The sequence below is a fragment of the Neomonachus schauinslandi genome, chromosome X, assembly GCF_002201575.2.
Source record: "Neomonachus schauinslandi chromosome X, ASM220157v2, whole genome shotgun sequence".
Lineage (NCBI taxonomy): Eukaryota > Metazoa > Chordata > Mammalia > Carnivora > Phocidae > Neomonachus > Neomonachus schauinslandi.
Genome location: NC_058419.1, coordinates 125687956 through 125712325, shown reverse-complemented (window position 1 = coordinate 125712325; position 24370 = coordinate 125687956). Strand labels below are relative to the sequence as shown.

The 24370-nt window shown below is 52.9% G+C and overlaps 2 protein-coding genes across 2 annotated transcripts in view; one reads left to right on the top strand and one right to left on the bottom strand.

Moving 5' to 3' along the window:
* Positions 1-260: 260 nt before the first annotated feature.
* On the top strand, positions 261-20419 carry IL3RA (interleukin 3 receptor subunit alpha). Its single transcript, XM_044911640.1, has 12 exons — positions 261-324; positions 5007-5125; positions 8316-8436; positions 8916-9048; positions 9133-9308; positions 12997-13277; positions 15508-15534; positions 16613-16724; positions 17940-17982; positions 18118-18354; positions 19791-19872; positions 20160-20419. The coding sequence occupies exons 1-12, from the start codon at positions 261-263 to the stop codon at positions 20232-20234; spliced, it is 1470 nt and encodes a 489-aa protein (XP_044767575.1). The 3' UTR covers positions 20235-20419.
* A 1552-nt stretch (positions 20420-21971) lies between these two features.
* The window catches only part of SLC25A6 (solute carrier family 25 member 6), an 8961-nt gene continuing 6562 nt past the window's right edge, over positions 21972-24370 (bottom strand). Inside the window, exons 2-4 of the mRNA XM_044911639.1 lie at positions 23650-24194; positions 23114-23254; positions 21972-22548 (exon numbers count right to left, since the gene is read on the bottom strand). Of these exons, the coding sequence (XP_044767574.1) occupies positions 22391-22548; positions 23114-23254; positions 23650-24194 (844 nt within the window). The 3' untranslated portion in view covers positions 21972-22390. The remainder of the gene's footprint in view (positions 22549-23113; positions 23255-23649; positions 24195-24370) is intronic.

Below are 24370 nucleotides of genomic sequence, written 5' to 3'. Positions count from 1 at the left end.
CACGAATGCACACAAATGGACATGGGTATGCACGAAGGCACACACATGTACACATGCGTACATGAATGTGTGCACATGCACATGGATGTACGCGAATGCACACACGCCCACACGCATGCACATACCCAGAGCCTTCCCTCCTGGAAGGAGGTCCAGGCTCGCGAGCAGTAGCTTCCCTAAGTTCATCCTCCCCCATCCCACACTCTAACTGTGCCTTCTCTTCCAGCACACGACCTCCCTGCCGTGGGAGCCACATCGCTATGGCCTTGGTGTGGCTCACGGTGTTTCTGACGTCTGTCTCCGGTCTGCTGCAATCGGAGGAAGGTAGGACGAAAACCCAACTGTGGTCTGTGGCTGTGTCAGGTGTTTTGTCGTTCAGTTAAATTCCATGTCAAGATCATTATAGATGCATTGGCAGCTGTAAGAGCTGATGCAGAGACTGCCCATGTGCCCCTCACCCCTATTCCACCAATGGGATCGCCTTGCAATGCTGTCACGGTACAATCTCATAGCCAGGATACCGACTGTGATTGGGTCAAGGTGCTGAGCATTTCAATGTAGCTCGAATGCAAGGATGCATCACCTACCCTGGTCCTGAATCATTATTCCAGTGCGAAATGGGGTTTCACCTGTGTCTCCCCTTCCTGGGTAGGGTCATGGGAACGGCATTGGTTATGCACTGACCTGTGTCCCCACCAAGGTCCTCCCTGGAAGCCCTCACCCCCAGAACCTATAAATGTGACTGTGTTTGGAGATGGAGTCCTTCCTGATGGAATTAAGCGGAGATAAGGCCATCAGGGTGTGGTCCTAATGTAACAGGACAGGCATCCTTATAGGAAGGGAACGTATAGCCACAGACATGTGACTGAGGAGAAGGCCATGTGTGGCAAAGTATGGTCTCCTTGCCTTCCATGTGGCTCATACGATATTGCATCATGATGATGGGGAATAATGACATCATTCAATGAAGGATAATGAGATTCCATAGTAACCAGAAGTAATGAGATGAGAAGATGCTGATTACAATCCCCGAGCCATCTGTGCCCACTTCTGACTGTCACAGTCTGGTCAGACTCAGGGCACAGGGGCGGCTGCTGGGCATGCAGCAGGAAATGTCCCAGGGAGCCAGTTGGAAGCCAGTGAAGCCCGGTACAGAGCACAGAATGTTGACTTAGCCCGGGTGCGGGCCCTGAGTGCGCCCAAGGCCACGAGGAAGACGGGGCTCCTAATGTCTCTGAAGGTTCACACTGACCTGCAAGAGTGTCCGCATGGAACCCAGTCGCCATCAGGAATTTTCCAAGTAAGGGGCGGACCTGAGACAGAGGCCATCTGCATGTTTTCCACGCCGGGTTCCCACGGCACACAGACGTGGGCTGAGCTCGGGGCCCCAGGCACGATAGGTTCTCCAGGAGTCCGGGAGCGTACCCACCTGGTGGTTGCGTCAGTCCAGAAGATGTTAGCTGTGGTGACAGCCACAAGATTTCATAACCCATTAGACATTTATTCCTTCCTCAAATAGGGGTGGAATTCAGATGTTTTGTGGGGGACAGAGAGGAAGGGATTCTTCTTCTTTTTTTTTTGTTAAAGATTTTATTTATTTATTTGAGAGAGAGAGAATGAGAGACAGAGAGCATGAGAGGAGGAGGGTCAGAGGGAGAAGCAGATTCCCTGCCGAGCAGGGAGCCCGATGCGGGACTCGATCCCGGGACTCCAGGATCATGACCTGAGCCGAAGGCAGTCGCTTAACCAACTGAGCCCCCACCCAGGCGCCCAGGGATTATTCTTCTGAAGGCTGCTATTTGAGTCTGCGTGGGCGGCCAGCATAAAATACCATGGCCTGGGGGGCTTAATTTATGTCTCCCTGCTCTGGAGACCAGAAGTCTGAGATCCAGGCTGCGCATGGCTGCTGAGATCCAGGCGGGGCAGGACCACTGAGATCGAGGTGGGGCAGGGCTGCTGAGATCCAGGTGGGGCAGGACCACTGAGATCCAGGTGGGGCAGGGCCATGCTCCCTCCAGAGGCTCCAGGGGAGGGTCCTTCTTGCCTCTTCCAGCTTCTGGGGCTCGAGGTGTCCCCGGGCCTGTGGCCGCATCCCTCCCATCTCTGCCTCCGTCTTCATGTGGCTTCTCCTCTGTGTCTGTTCGTGTCCAAATGTCCCCTCTTAATAAGGACACCAGTCACATTGTGTTAGTTTCTGCACTATTCAAGAACGACCCCATCTTAATTAATTAATACCTGCAATGACCCCATTTCCAAATAAGGTCCAATTGTGAGGTCCTGCAAGTTGGGACTCCAACACGAATTTTGAGGAGACACAGTGTGACTCAGAACAGGTGGTTTTGCCCCAGATATTCACTCCAAGATCCAGGGTCCTTCAGCATCTCCAGGAGCATTTATGGGTGAGAACTGGAAGTACCGTCATGTCTCCTGTCGAATTTTGTGGACTAGAACCCAGTCACATGGCCACACCCCATGCCCAAGGGGCTGGGAGATGTGGGATGTCTGGGAAGGGAAGGGGCTTCCCCTACTCTCAGCCTGACACCCCCAGGTGTGAGCATTATCTTTGATTTGCCTGTCTTGTCCTGGGGCAGAGTCTGCTGCCGCCTTTGCGGTCACTTCAGGCCTGAGGGTACTCTAGGATCGCTGACCACAGGTAGGAAGTGAGCTGCTTTCTAGGAACCAAAGGCTGAAGGAGGCAGCTGACGCAATAAAATTTTCACATCTTCCCTCCTAAGCTGGAAGCCCCCTAAAGCTTCAACGTTGGCCAAATTGCATTAAGAGGGGCCATTGGTACAGTACTAGGTGGATTAGAAGTATTGAAACCAGACTCCTTGCCTTGTTCTTGTCTTAAGGAGAAGTGGTTAGTCTTTTACTATTGAGTCTGAATTAGCTCAAAGATTTTCATAGATTTATCAGGGTAAGGAAGATTTGTTCCATTCTTAGTTTGCTGAGATTTCTTAATCCCAAATGGTTGTTAAGTTGGGTCGATTTTTTTTTCTGCTTCTATGGAGAAGATCATTAGTTTCTGGTTAATGGGGATGAATTATATTGATGGTTAAAGAAACCTTGCATTCCCAGAGTAAATCTCGTAAGGTGTTACCAGGTTTATGTGTTCCTGGATTTTTTTTACTAATATTTTCTGAAGGGATTTGTGTCTATGTTTATAAGGGGTGTTGGCCTCGAGTTTACTTTTAATATCTTTTATTTTGATATTGGGATAATGCTGGCCTCCTAAAATGAATCAGAAAATATTTCCCATCACCCCCCCTTTCTTTTTTGAACTTTTGTGCACATGATACTATTTCTTCCTTAAATATGTTAATTTATATACATTTATATTATTTATAAAAATAAACTAAAATATGGGCGCCTGGGTGGCTCAGTTGGTTAAGCGACTGCCTTCGGCTCAGGTCATGATCCTGGAGTCCCTGGATCGAGTCCCGCATCGGGCTCCCTGCTCGGCAGGGAGCTTGCTTCTCCCTCTGACCCTCCCCCCTCTCATGTGCTCTCTCTCTCTCATTCTCTCTGTCTCAAATAAATAAAATCTTAAAAAAAAAAAAAAAAAAAGAACCTATTTAAAAAAATAAAAAATAAAAAAAAATAAACTAAAATATGATAAAATATACTAACATTGATATTTACTACTTCATCCTTCATATCTGTTTTAATGATATTTAATGTGTTGGCAGGACTGAGTGCAAATTTTGAAGCATAAGACTCTATTTTTTTAAGATTTTATTTTATTTTATTTTATTTATTTATTTATTTGACAGAGAGACACAGCAAGAGAGGGAGCACAAGCAGGGGGAGTGGGAGATCCCACGGAGCTGCTCCCGCGGAGCAGCGAGCCAGCGAGTCCCAGGATCATGACCTGAGCCGAAGGCAGACGCTTAATGACTGAGCCACCCAGGCGCCCCTGAAGCATAAGACTCTCTTAAGAGGGTGTTATACACAACTGATACATTATTGAACACTACATCTGAAACTAATGATTTACTGTATGTTGGTTAATTGAATTTAAATTAGAAAGGAATCTATCAAGAATTACATTTTCAACTTAAAAGATATTTCTCCAAATGATTTTTTTTTATTATTATGAAGGAATAAATTGTCCTTATATGTTAGAAGAAAATAATGGCAGAAACCAAGGTGTTGATATGGTTTGGTCTTGCTTATGAAACTAAGGCTGTTGATCTTGATAACTAATCACGATACTTACTGTTTATAAACTCTGTGAACGTTTATGAAAGTCATATCCTGTAAGTCCTTGAAAGGAGTCACAGATAAAATCTCACCAAGTATTTGTTGTAGCTTTACAGACTTACTGGCAAAACATGACTCTGTAGCGCCTTGGACATGGGCAAGCAAGTCTTTGATCAGATATGTTGAGCTCTGTGGTCTGCCACTAGAGACCCCCTTTCCCAGGGACCCTGTTGCAGAAATGCGTGAGCTTTGATTCCATTTCAAAACATAATCAGATTATGTGCTCACAGAGTTTTTCCAGCAATGTCAGAATTGCTCTAACAGCCTGTGAACCGTGGAAGGTCATGAATATCATTCTAATGACCATGCCTTATATTTTCAAAGTAGAACAAAAAAAAAAAAAAAAAGAAGAAAGAAAGAAATGCATCTTCGATGGCCATTGGTAACCACTAGTCCCCAGAATCGTTGACCTTGAGAGACGTATGTAAGCCAGAATTTGTTCTCAGTTCCCAGGGAAAGTAACATGGTCACAAAAGGTACATTTAAGATAAATGGGGATGGCAGAAAGTGACCAGCTTTACCCAACTCTTGGGGTTTTTTCCCTCCATCACTGGGAGGGCAGGCTAATGAGAGGAATAAGGCGCTGTTGATTGATGGCCTCGGCCAGGTTCCGGCAATGCCTTGTCTGTGTAGAATTCTGCTTCCCGAGGTTGTCGGTGAACTCGGTGGGCGGAAGTTCCAATGGCGGTAAAGGTTCAAACAACCGCAGTATTTCTTCTAACTCTGACCTCTAAACATTTCAGATCCCAATTTACCGATTAAGAACCTAAGGATGGAGCCGGCAGAAAGGAGATTGACCTGGGACCTCCATGGAAATGTTCCTGAAATTCTGTGTTTCATAAATTCAAAACGTATCACTAAGGTAAACCATCTTCCCTGTACTTGGCACACTGGAGCTTCCGTGACTTTCGGGAACTTAAGAGCTAGCAGAAACCTAGGGCCAAGTCCGACTCAGACATCACAGAGGCGGGGGTTCTACTCTGGGCTTGGGTATGGAATGTGGGGTGAGAGTCTATTTCCGGCACCACAGCTCAGGGTTCACCACCTGTAGGATGTCCAAGATGGTGTCCCTGGAGAGCATTGGTGAGAAAATGTGTTCAGGGATTGCAGGTAGGGAGCAAAACCCAGCTGAAAGTGAGTGCTTGCTTTCCCGCCATTTCCCGCCTCTCACCCAAATCCGGTACTGGGTCATCTTCCGAGGTTCAGGGGTCTTGAGAACTGTGACAGGTCCCATGGGTGGGCTATGGTGAGAATACAATACATTCACAGCTCATAGAGTCTCATGAGGAAGAGGCACCTGTCAACTTCCTTGAGAATAAATTTGCTGTCTTGAGATTATTCCTGATTTAACACAATATAAGTCACAACCTGGGCCCCCATAACAAATACCCTAGAGGAAGGGGCTCATACAACACACATTTATTCCTCCCAGGCCTGGAGGCTGGGAGTCTGAGATCCAAGTGGGGCTGAGGCTGGGAGTCTGAGATCCAAGTGGGGCTGAGGCTGGTTCCTCCTGAGACCTCTCTCCTGGGCATGTAGACACACTATGTTCATCCTCTGTCCTCATGTGGTCATCTCTCTGTGCATGTCTGTGTCCTCATCCCCCTCTTCTTATAAGGACCCCAGTCCTATGGGATCAGGGCCCACCCTACTGACCTCATTTTACCTTAATCCCCTCTTTAAAGACCCGATGTCTAAATACAACCACTTTCTGAGGTCTTGGGGTGAGGGCTTCATCATGAATTTTGGGGGACACAATCCAGTTCATGACAAGCCTCGGTGGGATTTCATTGGAGCTTGGCCAGTTGACTCTAAACTCTCTCTGGAACAACGCAGGCTACACAAGAACCAAGAAATGTTGATAAAGAACACTAGTGATCAGGAATTTGCCTTTCCATGATGTCTCCAAATGTGCTGAGAAGCTATGATTATCCAAAGTATCAGATTGACAGAATGCATGGATAGATTAAAGAAATGGAACAATCTGGAAGCAGAAGCATGCATTGGCGGCAGGTGGGGGTAGGGTGGATTTTAACTAAGATGATATTTCAAGTCGATATAGAAGAGATAGAGTGTTGTATGCATGAAGTCAGCACAATTTCCAAAATGCACTAAAATTAAGTTGGATTCCTACTTCACAACGTCCGTGCACGTAAATTGCATGTAGGAGAGATCTAGATATTTTTCTCAGTACCGAAGATGTAGAAGGAATTGCTGAGGACTGTTTCAAGATACTGGACCCTGTTGTCATTCCCTCATCCACTGTTGGTTTTCCCTAAATTGAATTCATTTCTGTTTTATTAATGGTCTTTGCATTTTTGTCCAGTTTTCCCATGTCTCTATGCTACTTTGAACGTTATGCTCTTGGCCAAATGGGTAAATATTGTGTTGAACCATTTGGTTTGGTGTGTTTGTCCTCAATGGAGACGGGTTCCCCTTCTCAGTGGGTGGAGTCTCTCCCTCTCCTGTTTTCATGATCTGCATACATGAGGACCTCCATCCTTGGGCTGCCAGAGAATGCTCAGAAGCAGCGCTCAGCACAGCTATGGCAGGTTTGGGAAAACACTCGTCTACCCCACATTCTGCCGTTCTGAACTTCCTTTTAGAAGCCTTTATGGAACCCGAGTTCCTCGGACAAGAGACAGTGACTGTGTTTATGAGCCTCACCTGAATTATCCAAGGAAGTTTTAGATCAGTGCCGAAAACTGCACAAAGGCGCACATTTTCCCAGAGCTTCAGATGCGTTGTGTTAATATGTATTTAACAACTCGTCTGGTTGAATCTGTTACAAATATGATTAACTAGATAGAGGCCTTCTTCATTTATTAATTACAATTTCCACCAACTGAGGGCGCTGGCTGGCTCAGTTGGTAGAACGTGCGACTCTTGATGTCAGGGGGTCGTGAGTTTGAGCTCCACGTTGGGTGTAGAGATGACTTAAAAAGAAAATCTTAAGAAAATAACCTTGTGCTTATTAATCCATTCGGAGCCTCACATCATTTTCTATTTATATTAACTTACTATATAATACAGGTATGAAGCTGGAATTCATCATGAGCTTGATAAATATTTTCCTTTCATTTTTGTTCCATGTGACGTTCTATTTTTATATCCTCATTTTCCCAGCTTTTCCATGCCAATTTCATTTATCATTCGATCCTTAGAAAAGGGTCGATTTATTAATAATGGAATTCCTTAAATGGAATATTCATTTATTTATTCATAAATGGAATTATTTATTTATTCATAAATGGAATTATTTTATAGAAATTTTTGTACAGTTTTAAACAATTAATAAACTTCACTTTTTTTCCAGAGCAGTGTGAGGTTCACAGGAAAATTGAGAGGAAGGTATAGAACCCCCAACCCCGGGCGCCTGGGTGGCTCAGTCGGTTAGGCGACTGCCTTCGGCTCAGGTCATGATCCTGGAGTCCCGGGATCGAGTCCCGCGTCGGGCTCCCTGCTCAGCAGGGAGTCTGCCTCTCTCTCTGACGCTCCTCCCTCTCATGCTCTCTATCTCATTCTCTCTCTCTCAAATAAATAAATAAAATCTTTAAAAAAAAAAAAGAACCCCCCAACCCCTTGCCCCCACACAGGCACAGCCTCCCCGCTATGAGCCTCCCCACCAGATGGCACAGTCGTTACCACTGATGAACATGCTTGGACACATCATCCTCACCCAGAGTGCACAGTTTATTGAAGGGTCACTCTTAGTGTGTGATTTGATGACTTTCAACAAATGGAGAATGATACGTTTTATACAGAACAGTGTCACTGCCCTAAAAAAAAAAATCCTGTGCTCCTCACCTGTTCACATCTCCCTCCCTCTCCACCAACCAGTAATTTATACACCGTTACCGGTTTGTCGACCGCCACAAAATAAATTGCTGGGGTTTTGATGAAGATTGCATGGAGTCTATAGAGCAAGTCCTGGAGACTTATGGTTTTGTTGGTGTTGTTATTGTTGTTGTTGTTGTTAAATCTGAATATCATCAGCATGACACTACGTGTGTTCTTTCAACAATGAATAAATGGTTCTCTGTCTCTCTCAGGCCATCGACAACAATCATTACTGCCAGTTCCAAGTACTTCCCTTATGTGAAGTGAAAAACTTCACTATCTCCTTGACCAAAGGCCCACCGTTCTTGATGGGGATTCAGTATCCTCTGCAAGGTGAGGGGAACGTGTTCCTCTTTGGGTTTTGTTTGCTTTCTGTCATTGCTTGGTCATAGGAATACAAAAACCATGACTTCTAGCTTGGGTGAACCTGCAGGGAGTGGGGGGAGAAAAAAGCACACAACCCTAGGGCATCACGTATGCAGGAGGATTTCATTCGTAGGACCTACTTGAGTTGATGGTGTGCAAATGCATAACAGATGAGTGGTCGGCAGTGGGGGCGGTGAGGACGGACAGGAGGGAAGGGGGTGAGGCAAGAAAAGGACCATTTGGGGGGCCCTTGGGGGTGAGACTGTCCTTTATCTTGAGCATATAGGTGTTGACATCCGGCTGGAGATACCACAGAACCGTGTTTTCCAGGGGTTATCATTGCGGGAAACTGGTCCAAGCCTCCACGGGATAGCTCTGTATTTGTCCCTGTAACTGTGTGTGTGAAAGGCGATTTGCTCTTCTTTTCACCTCCTTTGCAAGTGCAGAAGGGAACCCTGGGGCAGCCGCACAACGTCTGGACTGCTGGGTGCACGACGTGGACTTCCTGACGTGCAGCTGGGAGGTGGGCAGGGAGGCCCCCGGTGACGTACAGTATCGCTTATACTGGCAGGAGCTGAGGTAGGTGTGGCCATGGCACGGCAGGGCTCTCCCCGGGCACATGGGGCCGCTGGGTCATTCCTGGGTGCTCCCTCCTTGCCGAAGGACCCACAGGGAGCAGGAGTGTCCACATTACGAAACGGATGATCGGGGGAAACACGTCCGGTGTCATTTCAATGATGTGTCCAGATTGCCGAAACATCTCCAGATCCTGGTGAGAGGCACAAGCCACGGCGCCAGCATCCCCTGCGTGGACCGTTCTGTCGAATTATCAGAAATTGGTGAGTACAGGTCAAGGACACGGCTCTCAGGCTGCACCCTCGGCTCTGGGATGCTGGTGTCTGAGCTGAGGGGGCCGTAAAAAAATAATCCCAAATAGCCGGTTGAAATGACACATGATTTCTCACAGTTCTGGAGGCTGGAAGCCTGACCTTAAGGGGCCCGCAGATCTGACTCCTGGTGAGGGTCCCTCTTCCTGACTTGCACCTGGCAGCCCTCTCACTGTGACTTCACATGGGGAACGACGGAGAGAAAGAGAGCTCCGTTCTCTTTTGCTTATACGGACCCGAGTCCCATCATGATGGGGGGGCCCCACCTTCATGATGTCAGGTAACCCTAATTACCTCCCGAAGGCTCACCTCTGAATGCCATCCCACTGGGGGGTCAGGGCTTGTGCATTTGTGGATGACATGTGTTCAGCTCCTAGCAGTGGCTATGAGCTCCTTGCACCTAAGGAAGTAACCTGCTTGCTTCTGGAACATTCCTAGAACACACGGGACACATGCCTCCGTCACAAGTCTTGGGGAGGGGTGAGAGTCATGCCCACAGCACCTGTCAAGGCCCTGCATTGATATGCCAGTGTGTTTCTGGAACACAAACCCCATCGTAACAAAGCTATGTCGCCATCCATTTTCTTTAACTGGACCCCTCCCCAGAGTGTGACACCTTTTAGCCTCTGGGAGCCTGGGCCTGCCCTGGCGGGTCCACGTGGGGTAAGGAAGCACGTGGCCGGCTATGTGAATTGAGACGTGGTGCAGAGGGGGAAAAAGGCAAGGCCTCTTGCTTGAAAAGCAGGGGGACTCTTCCTTTGTCTCTGGCCTCCCGCCTCTTGAGCTCCATGCTGTGTTTTTTGTTTTTTGGGGTTTTTTTTAAGATTTTTTATTTATTTACTTGACAGAGAGAGACACAGCGAGAGTGGGAACACAAGCAGGGGGAGTGGGAGAGGGAGAAGCAGACTCCCCGCCGAGCAGGGAGCCCGACGCGGGGCTCGATCCCAGGACCCTGGGACCACGACCCGAGCCGAAGGCAGACGCTTAACGACTGAGCCACCCAGGCGCCCCTCCAGCTGTGTTTTATTGGCACTGGTTGGACGCTGTTCCCTCAGACATGGGGCCCTCACTGGTACATCCAGACCGTGTCCAAGACCACCTGCAACTCAATGCACGCTCCCACCTGGACCCCTGTGTCCTCACCCCAGCTCCCAGCAGGGGTGGCAGGAGACAGTGGTTAGTGCAGTGGGGTGGTGAATGTGTGATAGCCCGGTGGGGATGCACGGAGGGGTCAAATGGGAACTGGGGGCTCCGTGTCCCCAGTGCATGCTCCATTATTCCCCAGGAACACAAATTCAAAAAGGCCTGTTGTCCCCCCAAAAGATCTGTCCACATCTTGGCAGCTGTGAATGCCACCTTATGTGGAAATAGGGTCTTTGCACTTGTTACAGACAGGCCCTAATCCAACATGGCTGTTCCCTTACAAGAAAAGGAGGACACACAGAGGCCAACCCAAAGACAGACAGGAAGGCTATGGGAGGCCATAGGGGTGATGTGTCTATAGCCCAGGAACGCCAAGGATCGCCAGGAGCCACCCGAAGTGGGAACGGGGCCTGGAACAGATTCTCCCTCTGAGCTTCCAGAAGGAACCAGCCCCGTGGACACTTGGATTTCAGATTTCTGGTCTCCAGAACTGTGAGAAGACATATTTCTCTGGTCCAACACACCTGTTGGTGGTGTACCAGGCAGCCCTGGGAGATGAATACAATAACGTTACTAGCAATTTCAACATGGCGCCAGGAGAGCATGGACCCAAGCCTGGGGCCATGTGCAAGGACATCAGTCACACACAGCTCTGTGCTGGGATGGGCCAGGTTCAGGCTTGCAGGGGTGGCTGCTGAAGAGTGTTCCGGATGTTGCTCGTTGACACCAAGAGAATCGGGCCGTGGTGCTTTATTATTTCCCAGTTGGTATCTTCATAAATGATCCCAAACTGTGAGGCTTAAGGCACGGGAATTTATCCCCCAGCTCTGGAGATCCAAGTGGGGCAGGGCCACTGAGATCCAGGCGGGGCAGGGCTATGCTCCCTCCAGAGGCTCCAGGGGAGGGTCCTTCCTGCCTCTTCCAGCTTCTGGGGCTCCAGGTGTCCCTGGGCTGGTGGCCGTGTCCCTCCCACCTCTGCCTCCGTCGTCACGTGGCTTCTCCTATATCCGTGTCTCCTCTTCTGTCTCTTGTAAGGACACCTGTCATTGGATTTAGGGCCATCGTGATCTAGAAGGACATCATCTCAAGATCCTTCCCTTATTATACCTGCAAAGACCCTGTTTTTAAACAAGATCCCCTTCACAGGTTTTAGCGATTTGACATGGATGTACCATTTGGGGGTGACCATTCCCCTCCCTGCAGAGCTCTGTAGAAAGTGACTCACATCTCACCCTGACCCTGGCCCTTCCTCCCACAAGGAGCCATAGGTCTACAAGGGGACCCTGCCTGTGTGTGTTATATTGCGACCGGAGCCTTTCAGCCCACAGGCAGGCAGGACGTGAGCACTCTGCCCAAAGTCGGAGCGGCTGGTGGGTAACCCTGCTCCCTCGCCTGGGCTGGGTGGCTCCTAGCAGGCGGGTTCTGGGCTGTCTCCAGGGTTGTTCCCCAGCAGGACTGACCCACCTGCCCTTTGGGGTGCCCCTGCCTTCCTGGCCTCACTCTCCTGGCCCTGCCAATGGGCGCGTCCTCTGAAGCAGGCGTCATGCCCTGTCTCCTGCTTCTGAGGGGACAAGTCCATTGGTGGGGTGGGGGTGGGGGTGTCCCACAGTAAGGTGGCCACAGATGGGCAGGGCCTGGTTGGCTGCAGGGAGGAGGGAGGGGAGCTGGTTTCGAGACTATTTTGCGGATGGATTCTGTGCATCCTCCTGTGGTAGAGGCGACTGAGGGAGCCTGGGGGCAGGGTGATGTCATAGATGGGGGAGGGGAGGGGGAGGAAGAAGAGGGCCAGCAGAGAGGAAGAGCAGGTGGGTTGGGGGGGGAGGAGGAGGTGGAGGAGACCCGGAGCTGGGGACTGCCCTGTAGTGAGCTTTCAGCCAGGGATCCAGGTGGAACACCACTGCAGGCAGGTGAGGACCCAGGGCTGGGCTCCCAGTGGAGGTCGGACCTGGGGTGTAGTTTCAGACGTGGTCACGTAGGAAGCTTGGCGAAACCATGGAGTCAGGGGAGGCTGAATGCCCAGAAGGAGGGCAGAGGGCAGAGCACCCGAACAGGGACGGCCAGGAGGGTCTCAGCAGCCAGAAGGCAGGGCAGGACGCCCGGGGAGGACCTGGCTACAGCACGCGGGGTCTGGGGAACACGAGGAGGGACAGATGTTTCTGGGAGTGCAGCTGGCCGGCCAAGGGCTTTGGAAATGGGACTGACCCTGCGCAGGGTGGGGAGCGGGCCAGGCTACCGGCCACACAGGCCTGAAGGAAGGAGGGAGTCCACGCGTGCAACAGGCTTTCCTCCCCCTGCCGAAGAACAGTGGAATTACGGCCAAAGGGGAAAAATCAGGTGTAGACCTGGGGACGTCCAAGGCACAGACCTGAAGAGCGCTTTCCAGAAGGGTCCCAGGGTGGGCGGGGGTCTCTCACAGGCTCCTGTCTGAGCAGCTAGACCTAAGGCTAATTCAAGTGGATAGATATCTCAACATATTTTGTCATGCATCTATATTGATATTTTGCCCATTCTTTAACCTTGGAAGGACCTTTTCCTCTCCTTCCCATCACCCTAAATTTCTATGAAGCCTGTTTTCAAAGTATCTTCTGGGAGTGGGCTGGGGGGATGTTGATTTGTTTTACTCATAAAAGTCTCTTTGTTTTTTTTTTTCCCCCTGTCCTAGAGAGATTAAGTTCACCCAATATCACTGCAACGTGTAACAAATCATATTCGATGATGGAATGGAAAGTGTTAAGCCACGTCAATCACAGATTTGAGTATGAACTTCAAATACAAAAGGTAAATGCTTGTTGTAGCTGGCAAGTCTAGATTCTCTAGAATCTGTATGCCAAAGCTTTGGAGGCAGATAAAACATACACACAAAAAAATATGAATCAAAAAAAAAAAGTTTTTAGTCTTTTAAAAATAAACACAAACAAAAATAAAGTAAAAAAATAAATAAAAATAAAACTGAAGTAAATTTTAAATAAAAAAATAAAAACATAAACCCTACATAAAAATGAAGAATGTTAACACACACACACACACAAAAACTGAAAAAAGTTAAAGATCATGTAAGCTTTTGTATGTGTGAAAATCATCAAAAGAAAATATACAAACCCTAAAAAAAATTTAGCTTTAACAAAAGAAACAATGTTGGCTATTCAAAATACAGAGGTAAAATTGAAAATGCACGTCACAGATGGAAGAAGCCAGGTGCGTATTTGTCTGTCAAAGGACTCATGTTTGGGATGGATAAGAAAGGCTTCCAAGTCAATACCAAGAAGACAAACAACTACATGAAAAAAAACTAAAGGGCAAGAAGTTGAAACAACCACTTCCCCAAAGATGTATTCATGCCCCATAAACACATGAAAAGTTGCCACAGAAATACAAACCACAGGGAGAGGCCACTCTCCCCACCCCTCAGATTGGCTAAAACGACAAAGTCTGGCCAAACCAAGGGTGGGTGAGGGTGTCACCCAGTTGATTACAACACTTGCTTGTCACAAACTGGTGACCATTTAAAATGATATACGTGGCTTCTTCTTCTCTGAGATGTCCCTTGTGGATGAACATTCTCCGTATTGTAAGAGCCAGGATAAAATCATATCCTTTTTTTTTTTTTTAAAGATTTTATTTATTTATTTGACAGAGAGAGACAGCCAGAGAGGGAACACAAGCAGGGGGAGTGGGAGAGGGAGGAGCAGGCTCCCCGCAGAGCAGGGACCCCGATGCGGGACTCGATCCCAGGACCCTGGGATCATGACCTGAGCCGAAGGCAGATGCTTAACCGACTGAGCCACCCAGGCACCCTAAAATCATATCCTTTTGAGAAAAAATGGCACCGGCACTTTGGAAGAGGCTTTGGTAGTATCTCGTGGAGGCAGCCATTCCCGTGCGGGGTCTGGCTCTGAGAATAATGAAAACATAAGCCCACCAAAGTGGGGACCTGCGTGTTCATAGCAGCTGAGTTTGGGAACAACCCAAGAGAAGGGATGAACAAAACCTATCCGCGCTGTGGAGTCCAAACCCCCAGTGAAGGTGAGCCAGACTCGAGGTCCACCCTAGAGGATCCCATTTATATACAGAAGCATAGAACATGCAGAATGATCTATAGCGAGTGACACACGTGTGCTCTGGGTGTGTGCAGGGAGGAAGGCATGACAGAGGGGCACAGGGAAATTCGGGGGTGACGGGGTCGTTCCTTACCTGGAACACTGAGCTGGTTTTATGTGCACAGTATTTCTCAAAGCGCACCAAATCCTATGCTTTCAATGTGTGGTTTGCTCAAGGAAATTATGCCTGAATAAAGTTATCTTAAAAAATGATCAAGTATGGGGACGCCTGGGTGGCTCGGTCGGTTAAGCGTCTGCCTTCAGCCCAGGTCATGATGCCAGGGTCCTGGGATCGAGTCCCACATCGGGCTCCTTGCTCAGCAGGGAGCCTGCTTCTCCCTCTCTCTCCCTCTGCTTGTGCTCTGTCAAATAAATAAAAAAAAATCTTTAAAAAAAAAAAAAAGATCAAGTATGGGGGCGCCTGGCCAGCTCAGTCGGTGGAACGTGCGATTGGATCTCGGGGTCATGAGTTTGAGCCCCACGTTGGGTGTAGAGACTATGAATAAATAAACTTAAAAAAATTATAAGTCTATAAGTTAAAAGAAAATGACAAAATGTTTTGAGCTAATTAGTATTTTATACTCAGTTATTGACTTAAATGTATTATGTTTCTTTACTTCTTTGTATATTTATTATTTATATTCAACTAGTGATTATACTTAATGTTTGTGTAAACCTAAAACTGCTTAGAAGGATAAAGGTTATTAATTCTATTAAAAAAGGAAAAGACCAGGTATTTTTTAGTTAATCCCTCCTTTATACTCATATTTATTTGTAATGATATTGATCGTTTAGACTCAATCCCTGATTATTTTGTACTCGGTTTCTGTATAAACCTAAAAGGGTTCAAACAAGGGCCTTCGTCAGGGGACAGCATCAGACACCCACCAATTTCCACTCTTGTTTTGTAGGGCAGCAATCCTGCGTACACAGAGAAGGTGAGTGTCCCCCACCCTCCCTGAACTAGGCATCACAAATGTGCTTTTCTTACTGTCCAGCCACTCCGCGGTGCCCGACTCTGTGTGGGGGCCCCGCTCACCCATCCGGCAATCTCCAGGAGTCTGTGCTGAGGGGAAACAGCTCAGAGATGAAGCTCTGTCCTCACGTGGCTTCTCCTCTGTGTCTGTCTCCACTTCTGTCCCTTGTTAGGGTACTTGTCATTGGACGTAGGGCTACGCTGATCCAGGATGAGGTCATCCTGAGATCCTTCACGTAAGCACATTTGCAAAGACCCTACTTTCAAAGAAGGTCCGGACTACAGCCTCCGGGGGGAGGGGACATATCTTTCTTGGGGAGCGGGGTGAGGAGGTCACCATTCATAAGTTGGCAGGGCCCCATGCAGGGCACAACACCCACTCATGTCACCATAGTCTTGGCCTCGTTGAGGGTGTCCCCGGGTTCTTTACCTCCCAGTGCTGACGAAGAACATTTTTGTTTGGACACCAAGAGCCTGGGCTGAGAAAGGTAGGGGGCTCCAGGATCTGGGCCCCTCTGAACTGCAGGCATCTTCCGTGATCAAGGCTGGTCGGGTTTGCTCTCTTGGGGGGCCTGTGTTAGCTCCCCTGGTGGGGAGACACCTGCCATAACTCGTGTCCCGGACTGGGGGTTTTAAAACACAGCTCTCTCCTCTCTGGGCCCGGGAGACCGGACGTCCGAGATCCAGATGGGGCAGGACCTCATTCCCTCCGGAGGCTCCAGGCTTTTCTCCCAGCTTCTGGGGCTCCTTGGCATGATGGGAGACCATCATGCACACGGTCTTCCCCCGGTGTGTGTGTGTGTGTGTGTCTGTTGCCAAATTCCCCCTTTCCATAACCACACCAGTGGTAATGGATTACAGCCCCCCTACCCAAGCGGCCTTCTCCTTAACTGATTGCATCTCCTCCAAACCTGTTTCCAGAGGAGGGGCAAGAACGTTCACGCACGAGCTTGGGGGAGGACCCACTCCACCCACGACAGGGCCCCGTTGTCTCCCTGCCAACCGGGAACAGCCTTTCCTTCTTTCCTTTTCAACCTCAGCTCCAGGAAAACTTCTTCCAGATTCACAATCCCGGGAACTACATGGCGAGACTAAAGGTGAAAGGTTTCTTCCGCAACACGTGGAGCGAGTGGAGCGTCCCCCAATACTTTGGTGAGTGGGGCACCCTCTCACCTCTCCCTCGGGTGCGCTGGACGCTGGGGGGCACCAGCCCTGGTCAAGGAAGCACAGGCCCCTCGCACGCTCAGACGGGCTCTTCATCCCTGCTCTTGGCTGCTCTGCTGCCAAAGGAGCCGGGATCGAGCTCCACGTGCTTCTGTGTCCCCAAAGACGTGTCTGTGTCTCTGAAGACAACAGCTGACCCTGCGCCTTGTGCTCACCCCATGGGGGGGCAGCGAGGGGGAGGAACAAGACCCCCAGTTAGAACCCCCATGGCTTGTTGTGAGCAGGCACACGACTTCCTCTTTTATCCAACATGGTCCCTGGCATAGCTCTTGGGCCTGATTAGAAGGATTTCCCCCAAAATAAGAGCTGCCATTTCTCCCTGACCTGTTCTGAAACCAGACCCTCCTCCTTGGCTCCCCCAAGAACGTCCTGTTTCAGTGGCGCATAGGAAACCTTGGTCACGGGGCTACTGCAATAAATGACCACACGTTGTTGGGGAGGGGGCTTAAAACCCCACAGGAATCCATGCTCTTCTAGCTCTGGAGACCAGAGTCTGAGATCCAGGCGGGGCAGGGCTACTGAGATCCAGGTGGGGCAGGACCATGCTCCCTCCCGAGGCTCCAGGGGAGGGTCCTTCCTGCCTCTTCCAGCTTCTGGGGCTCCAGGCTTCCCTGGGCTTGTGGCCACGTCCCTCCCATCTCTGCCTCCATCCTCACGTGGCTTCTCCTCTGTGTCTGTGTCCAAATTTCCTCTTTATGAGGACACTCGTCATTGGATTAGGGCCCATCCTATTCCACTGGGACCTCAGGTTTACTTGATTCCATCTGCAAAGACCCTCTGCTGTGGGCTCAAATGTGTCCCTCCAAATTCATCTATTGAAGTCCTCAGCCCCAGGACCTCAGAATGAGACTGTATTTGGAGGTGGGGTCTTTAAAGAGGTGGTTAAGGTAAAATGAGGTCAGTAGTGTGGGCTCTGATCCCACAGGACTGGGGTCCTTATAGGAAGAGGGGATGAGGACACAGACACGCACAGAGGGACGAGCCCGTGAGGACACGGGGAGAACACAGGGTCTACACGCCCAGGAGAGAGGTCTTAGGAGGAACCCGCCTCGGCCCCGCCTGGATTTCGGACTCCCAGCCTCAGCCACCCTGTCTGTGGGACCTGGTTGTGGCAGCCCCAGAAAACTCCCACACTTCCCACAGGGCCCCGCGGTCCCAGAGGGGAGCCTGAGGTCTTTGCAGATCGGTGCGCCAGGGGCTCCCCCTCCCGGCCAGGATGCAGGGAATGCTCGCGGTCTAGGACCAGGGCTCAGCTGCAAGAGGTGTGGGGCTTGCGGCGGGGGCCTCCGTGTTGCGGCGCCGAGGCCGGCCCCCTGTGCAGGGGGCCTGTGCCCTCCTGGACGCGCCCGAGTGCCTGCTGCCTGTCGGGGAGCCCCTGGGGAAGGCTTCAGGGCTGGGTGCAAGCACCAGCCCTGGGACCTGCTGACGTGCCCCGCCCACCCTCTTCCGTAGTGTGCGACCTCGGGGAGGACTCGCGGTGGCCCGACTGGCTGTTGACCGCGCTGGTCTTGCTGGGAACACTGCTGGTCCCGGGGCTCGCGGTCGTGCTGTGTGGAAGGTGAGCGCGCCGCCCCCACGACTTCGCTGGCCTCCCCGCAGGGCGCTGCTCCCCATCCCCCCCCCCCTCCCCCCCCCCCCCGCTACCGCGTGCGGGTCGTACCTGCTGGACCGCAACACCCCCAGGGAGCAGGCTGCCGCCTCAAGCGTCCCCGTGGTCCTTCTGAGGCAGGACCCTGTTCTGGTGCCTGCCGCCCATGGAAATCCAGAAGCGGGAGGCCGGTGCAGCATCCTCAGGACCCTCCCTCCCCAGACCCTTAGCTCAAGTGCCGGGTCTACAGCCAGGCTCACCTGCGTGTCCCCGCTGTTCGGCCTCTCCCCCCTGGCCCAGATTCCCCATCCCCGACATCCTTCAGGGGGTGACTCTGGGAGCCGCCTTCCTCGTCCTCCTCCTCCTCCTCCTCCTTCCCCTCCACTCCCCTCCCCTCCCCCGTCTCCGCAGCAGGCAGGGGGCCAGCGACAGGATAATCCTGACCTTTCCCACGGATAGCAACTCCTGTCCCTGGGGCACCTCCCAAATGCCAAATTGTGGAGCCCTGCCAGGTCCTGTCCCGCAGCGGGCCTTGGGGTCTGTCCCCGGGGGATCTGGCCTCTCTCTGGCTGCATCCACGCCCCTCCCGGCCGCTTCAGGCAGAGCCACCCAGCCCAGGGGCTCGGCGTTGGGCGTGGATGGGCCTCCTGCTCAGGTAGGGGCCGCTGGTCTGTGTGGAAGCCGTGGGGAGCTGCAGGGTCCGTGGTGGCTGCCAGCAGCCTGGGGGCCGGGGGTCTGTGGCAGGGGTCGGGGTGGGGTGCACGGGCCCCAGCAGATCAGCACTCGGGCCCTGCAGACCAGGATTGCTCCTGGCTGTAGGACCTGGTGCTGGGGGCGGGCAGTAGAGACCAACCCCCCCACCCACCCCCACCCTGGGACTAGAGTCCTAACTCCATCCCAGTGTCCGGGGGCCCCCCGAGTTCTGGATTTGGAGCCTGCAGCTCTGTCTGGTATCCGGGGGCCCCCTGAGTTCTGGATTTGGAGGCTGTGGCTCTGTCTGGCGTCCGGTGCCCCCCGCCCCGGAGTTCTGGATTCAGAGCCTGTGGCTCTGTCTGGCGTCTGGTGCCCCCCCGAGTTCTGGATTCGGAGCCTGTCTCTCTCTCTGGCGTCGAGGCCCCCCAATTCTGGATTCGGAGGCTGTGGCTCTGTCTGGCATCCGGGGGCCCCCGAGTTCTGGATTCAGAGCCTGTGGCTCTGTCTGGCGTCTGGTGCCCCCCCGAGTTCTGGATTCGGAGCCTGTCTTTCTCTCTGGCGTCGAGGCCCCCCAATTCTGGATTCGGAGGCTGTGGCTCTGTCTGGTGTCCGGTGCCCCCCCCCCAAGTTCTGGAATCAGAGCCTGCTGCGCTCTCCAGTGCCCCCCCACCCCGAGTTCTGGATTCAGAGCCAGTGTCTCTCTGTCCTCCAAGGTACTCAGTGTTGCAGAAGCTCTTCCCCCCTATCCCTCACATGAAAGACCCCATCACTGACAACCTTCAGAGCAGCAAGTTGGTACGTCCGGGCTTCTGCCGGGGGTGGGGTGGGTGGCCACAGCCCCTCCTGGGGAGCAGGATGCTTGTGTGTTGGCCCTGGCGGGAGGCAGGGCAAGACTGCCAGGTGACGGTCACGTGAGGAGGTGGGCGCTCGCCCGAGGCGCTCCTGCAGGCGGGCAAGGCCTGGAGCCCCAGTGACCAAAATGCCCAGGGCCGGTCAGGCCCCTGTGGCTTTTCGGGGTCGGGGGGACCCTTGCTGCAAGACTACAGCTCTGCGGCTCAGCCTGACCCCCTTGTCCCCTGCAGGTGGCCTGGGAGGCCAGCAGAGCAAGCCGGGAGGACTGCCCAGTGGCGGAGGTGCAGGTTCTGGGGGAGACGTGACACAGGACGTCAGACCTCCTTCTCGGCACGGCCAGGGGCCCGCACAGCCTGGCTGCGCTTGGACCAACGGACGACTGTATGGGGGTGGGGGGAGGGACACCCCAGCGCACGCTCCGCGGAGCCGCTACAACCAAGGAAGAAGAGTTGTGTCAGGCTCATTTCGTAAATAAACGCCGTTTCCACCCAGTCCCTGGACCCGGGGGGTGGGATACAGCCCGCCACGCCAGGCCCCCGGGGCCCCCGTCTCCCGCCTCCTGAAACGGGCCCCATCCAGACTGCTGCTAACAAGTTGGCCGGACTGGTTGGTCTGAGTTCCTGCAGCGGCCACGCCTGGTTCTCTGGTCTTCTCGCTGCGTTCAGTGTAAGCTCCTGACACGGAGGAGCCGCCACGCACCCCGAGATGGGGAGAACAGCACCTGGGACGCTCGGGGGGCCTGGCTGTCCGCCAACACCGCCCCCTGCAGCGTGGCCTTGCACTGCCCACGGCGTGGACTCCTCACACGGAGCCACGTCAGCCCGCCTGCTGCAAACCTGTGGACACCGCCTGCCTCACAGGAGCCTGGGTCTCCCTGGACACACCGCGCTCGGCAGTTCACTGAGGGAGGGGCCGCTTACCCTTTGGAACGTTTCGTGTAGGGTGGTAGGTGAGCACCCTAACGTTGCAGAACCAGCCGTGCCAAAAAGCACCCCAGCGTCATTGCAAAAATATTATTGAGGCCACCAGCACCCGCGGGTATTTGGGGACCTGCTAGCCAAGGTAAGAAGGGCCTGGCTGCATAAACGGACGGACTGTTCAACTAGCCGAAGACGAGCAGGGGGTGAAAGCAGGTCTCCAAATCCAGCGGTTAACATGGCTCCAGGCGGGAGGCAGCGTCCGCGGTCCGTCATTCCATCCAGAGCGCCAGGGCTCATGAAGCTAAGGTTCCCAACGAGGCTGGTCTGTGGAGTTGGGCAGGGTAAACACGGGTCTAAGGGTGCACGGTCCTGTCCCAACCCCTTTTAACCTGCCTTGTGACCCCACGCAAAGCTCAAACTTCATCTCTAACTGGACCCCAACCTCCCCACCCCAATTGCGGCAGAACAAGCACTTGCACTCACCAGTCTTGAAGAGGAAACTGGCCTTCCGTGTCCAGGACGCCGCAGCCCTGGAGAGGTTCCAGAAACCCCAGTTGGCCTTTCTAGCCCAGGTCACCCCGAAGCAATGCCAGGATCCAACCTTCAGCCTGGAGGAGACTTTCCTCCTGCAGTGCATCTTGGTGTTTGTGCAGAAATGGCTCTGTAAGAGGATGTGGACCTGTCCCAGGGTCTGGGGCCTGCCTGTATGGATTCTTGCCGGAGTACCCAGGGCTGACATGGGTCACAGGATGCGGCCGCTTGTGGCCTCTTCTGGGCTGGTTTTTCTCAGCAGGAAAACTAACTTGAATGGGGGACTTAGGGGGCCCCAGAAGCTCATGGAAGGTTAAGGAAGGTCTGTCTCCTGAAAGATCCCTGGAGCAGGGAGGCTCAGATGCCCCCAGGCTCCCTCACATTGGTCTACCACCCAAGGGGGGTCTCTCTCAGCTATGCATAAGCAGCCTGTGATGTGCGTTTTAGTTTCCATCCCCTCCCCACTGGGGTGCTATGAATGCCATCCCGCCAGGCTGCTAGAGGACCCAACATAAGACAGAATGTGGCCCTCCTCGTGTCTCCCACCCCAACCCCACAAGACCGCTTAGTTGAAAACAAACCACTAGAGTCTCTGTGTCCCGTTTTTTTATGGTTTTGCAGAATGCCCAACATGACACATAATCGTAAATATTCGGTTGTGCAAAAGAGAAGAGTGCTTAAGTACAAATGGAGACATGATTTTTTTTTTTTAAATAAATACTTAAACACGACTCGGGTCCCACAAGCACCTGGACTCGAAGGTCTGTGCGGCGGAGCTGCCTGCCTGTGGACCCACGAAGACCTCGTGATTCCCCTCCCCCCCCGTAATCAATACACGGAATCTGGTGCCAATGGTCGATCACAATGAGCCCCCTTTGGAACCTTCCCCAGCCCTCTACACGTGATCTGGCCGGGACAAGGACACTGGAATTTCTCGAAGATCAATGGTCCGTAACAGTTACAAGTATTCTACAGGATTGCCTGGGTCCCCACGTCTGGAGGAAGAACATCTAGATGACTTTCTTCAGCTCATCGTACAGGACCAGCACAAATGCGCCCCCCATACCCCTCAGGACGTTGGACCACGCGCCCTTGAAGAAGGCTTTGCCCCCTTCATCTTTGAAGATCTTCCGCCAGCAGTCGATCGTCCCCTTGTACATGACGTCCGCTGCAAGAGGGAGAGACAGGAGAGCTGACTGGGCCGTTGTTCTGGGAAGGGGCACAAAGGGAACCGCGGAAGATACGTTACGGACACCGAATCGGACGCTACTCTCGGGATGAACTGGATTTCTGATCACAGGGACAAATGAGGGTCTGCGCACCAACGTCCCAGGTTTACGGCCCTTGCCCAGCCCACGGTTGTGGGTGGGGAGGTGGACAGGGATGATCGATCCAGAAACTCGAGCCCCCAGCCACCGCGGAGCCCCATCTCCACCCCTGGGGTCAATACAAGGGCTCTGGCCATTCTGAGAGACAAGAACAAAGGAAGGGCAGGTACCCGGCAGGGCTGTGTAGGTCTGGAGCTGCCTGGAGAATTACTGTCGTTGACCAGGGCCCCCCCCCACCCTGTGAAGGCAGCCCACAAGACCTTGCCCCAAAGCTCCCTGGGAAGCGCCTGTCTGCTAGCTCATGCCTCCTGAGGGCTGAGGCCAAAGGGCCATTCGTTCGAGGAGCTCTCGCGTTTTCTCATCTCCCAAGAACGAGCCACCGTCACCAGGACCGAGACAAGATACCTCGTTTGCGCCCCGACTGCATCATCATCCGCCGCCGCACAGTGTCGAAGGGGTAGGAGACCACGCCGGCCACGGCCGTCACGGTCTGGGCGATCATCCAGCTCACCACGATGTGGGTGTTCTTGGGGTCCGGGAGCATGCCTGCGGGGTCACCGGTCAGAGTTAGGTCCTAGCGCTGCACACACAGCAGTCCAAGATCAGTACTGCCCACCCTGGCTCCACGGGGAGCTCCTGGCACCAGGTAACACTGCTAGCAGGACGGGTTCTGCTCCAGGGCCTGCTGGGGGCGGTGGGAAGGTGGAGGAACCGCTCGCAGGTCCCAGGACAGTCCCAGAGCCCCAGACTTAGCGCCTGGGAGCGGCTTCTCTGTACAGCAGGGGTCCGACCAGCCCTGCGAAGCGGACACACCGCACACGTGAACCTGTTCTGCTGCAGACACTCCAGCCCTCGACGCTAGCAGGCCCAGGCTTGCTTTCAGGGTGTTAACGGTGCACCCTGAAATTCACGTTAAAGCCCCAACGCGAGGACACACCCACCTTTGGCTGTGTCGTACACGCCAAAGTATGCCGCCCGGTAGATGATGATGCCCTGCACGGAGACGTTGAAACCCTGGTACAAGCCCCGGATGCCGTCGGACTTGGTGATCTTCACCAGACAGTCTCCCAGGCCCTTGAACTCCCGCTCGGTGCCGGACTTGCCCACGTCGGCGGCCAGGCGAGTTCTGGCGAAATCCAGGGGGTACACGAAGCAGAGAGAGGTGGCTCCGGCGGCCCCGCCCGAGGCCAGGTTGCCGGCAAAATACCTCCAGAACTGCGTGTGCTTGTCGACGCCCCCCAGGAAGATCTGCTTATACTTATCCTTGAAGGCGAAGTTGAGGGCTTGCGTGGGGAAGTAGCGGATGACGTTGGCCAGGTTGCCCCTCCAGAAGGACAGCACGCCCTGCTCTTTGGGGATGCGCACGATGCAGTCCACGATGCCCTTGTATTGCTTGTCGGCGGCGATCTGCTTGCTGGCGTGCTGCACCTGCAGGACGGACGGACAGGCTCGCAAGAGGGCGTCCACCCGGTACCCGCAGCCGCCCCTAGAGCACTAATTCGTGCATCTGAGCACGCTGCCTGGTCGGGAGAGCTCAGAGCCCAGGAAACCCGTTTACCGAGCTCGTCCACGGCGCCGCCGCAACAATGTTGCCACCGGGACACTGCAACAATGTTGCCACCGGCGCGCTCCCTCGGGTTTGCAGCCGCGCACACCGGTTTA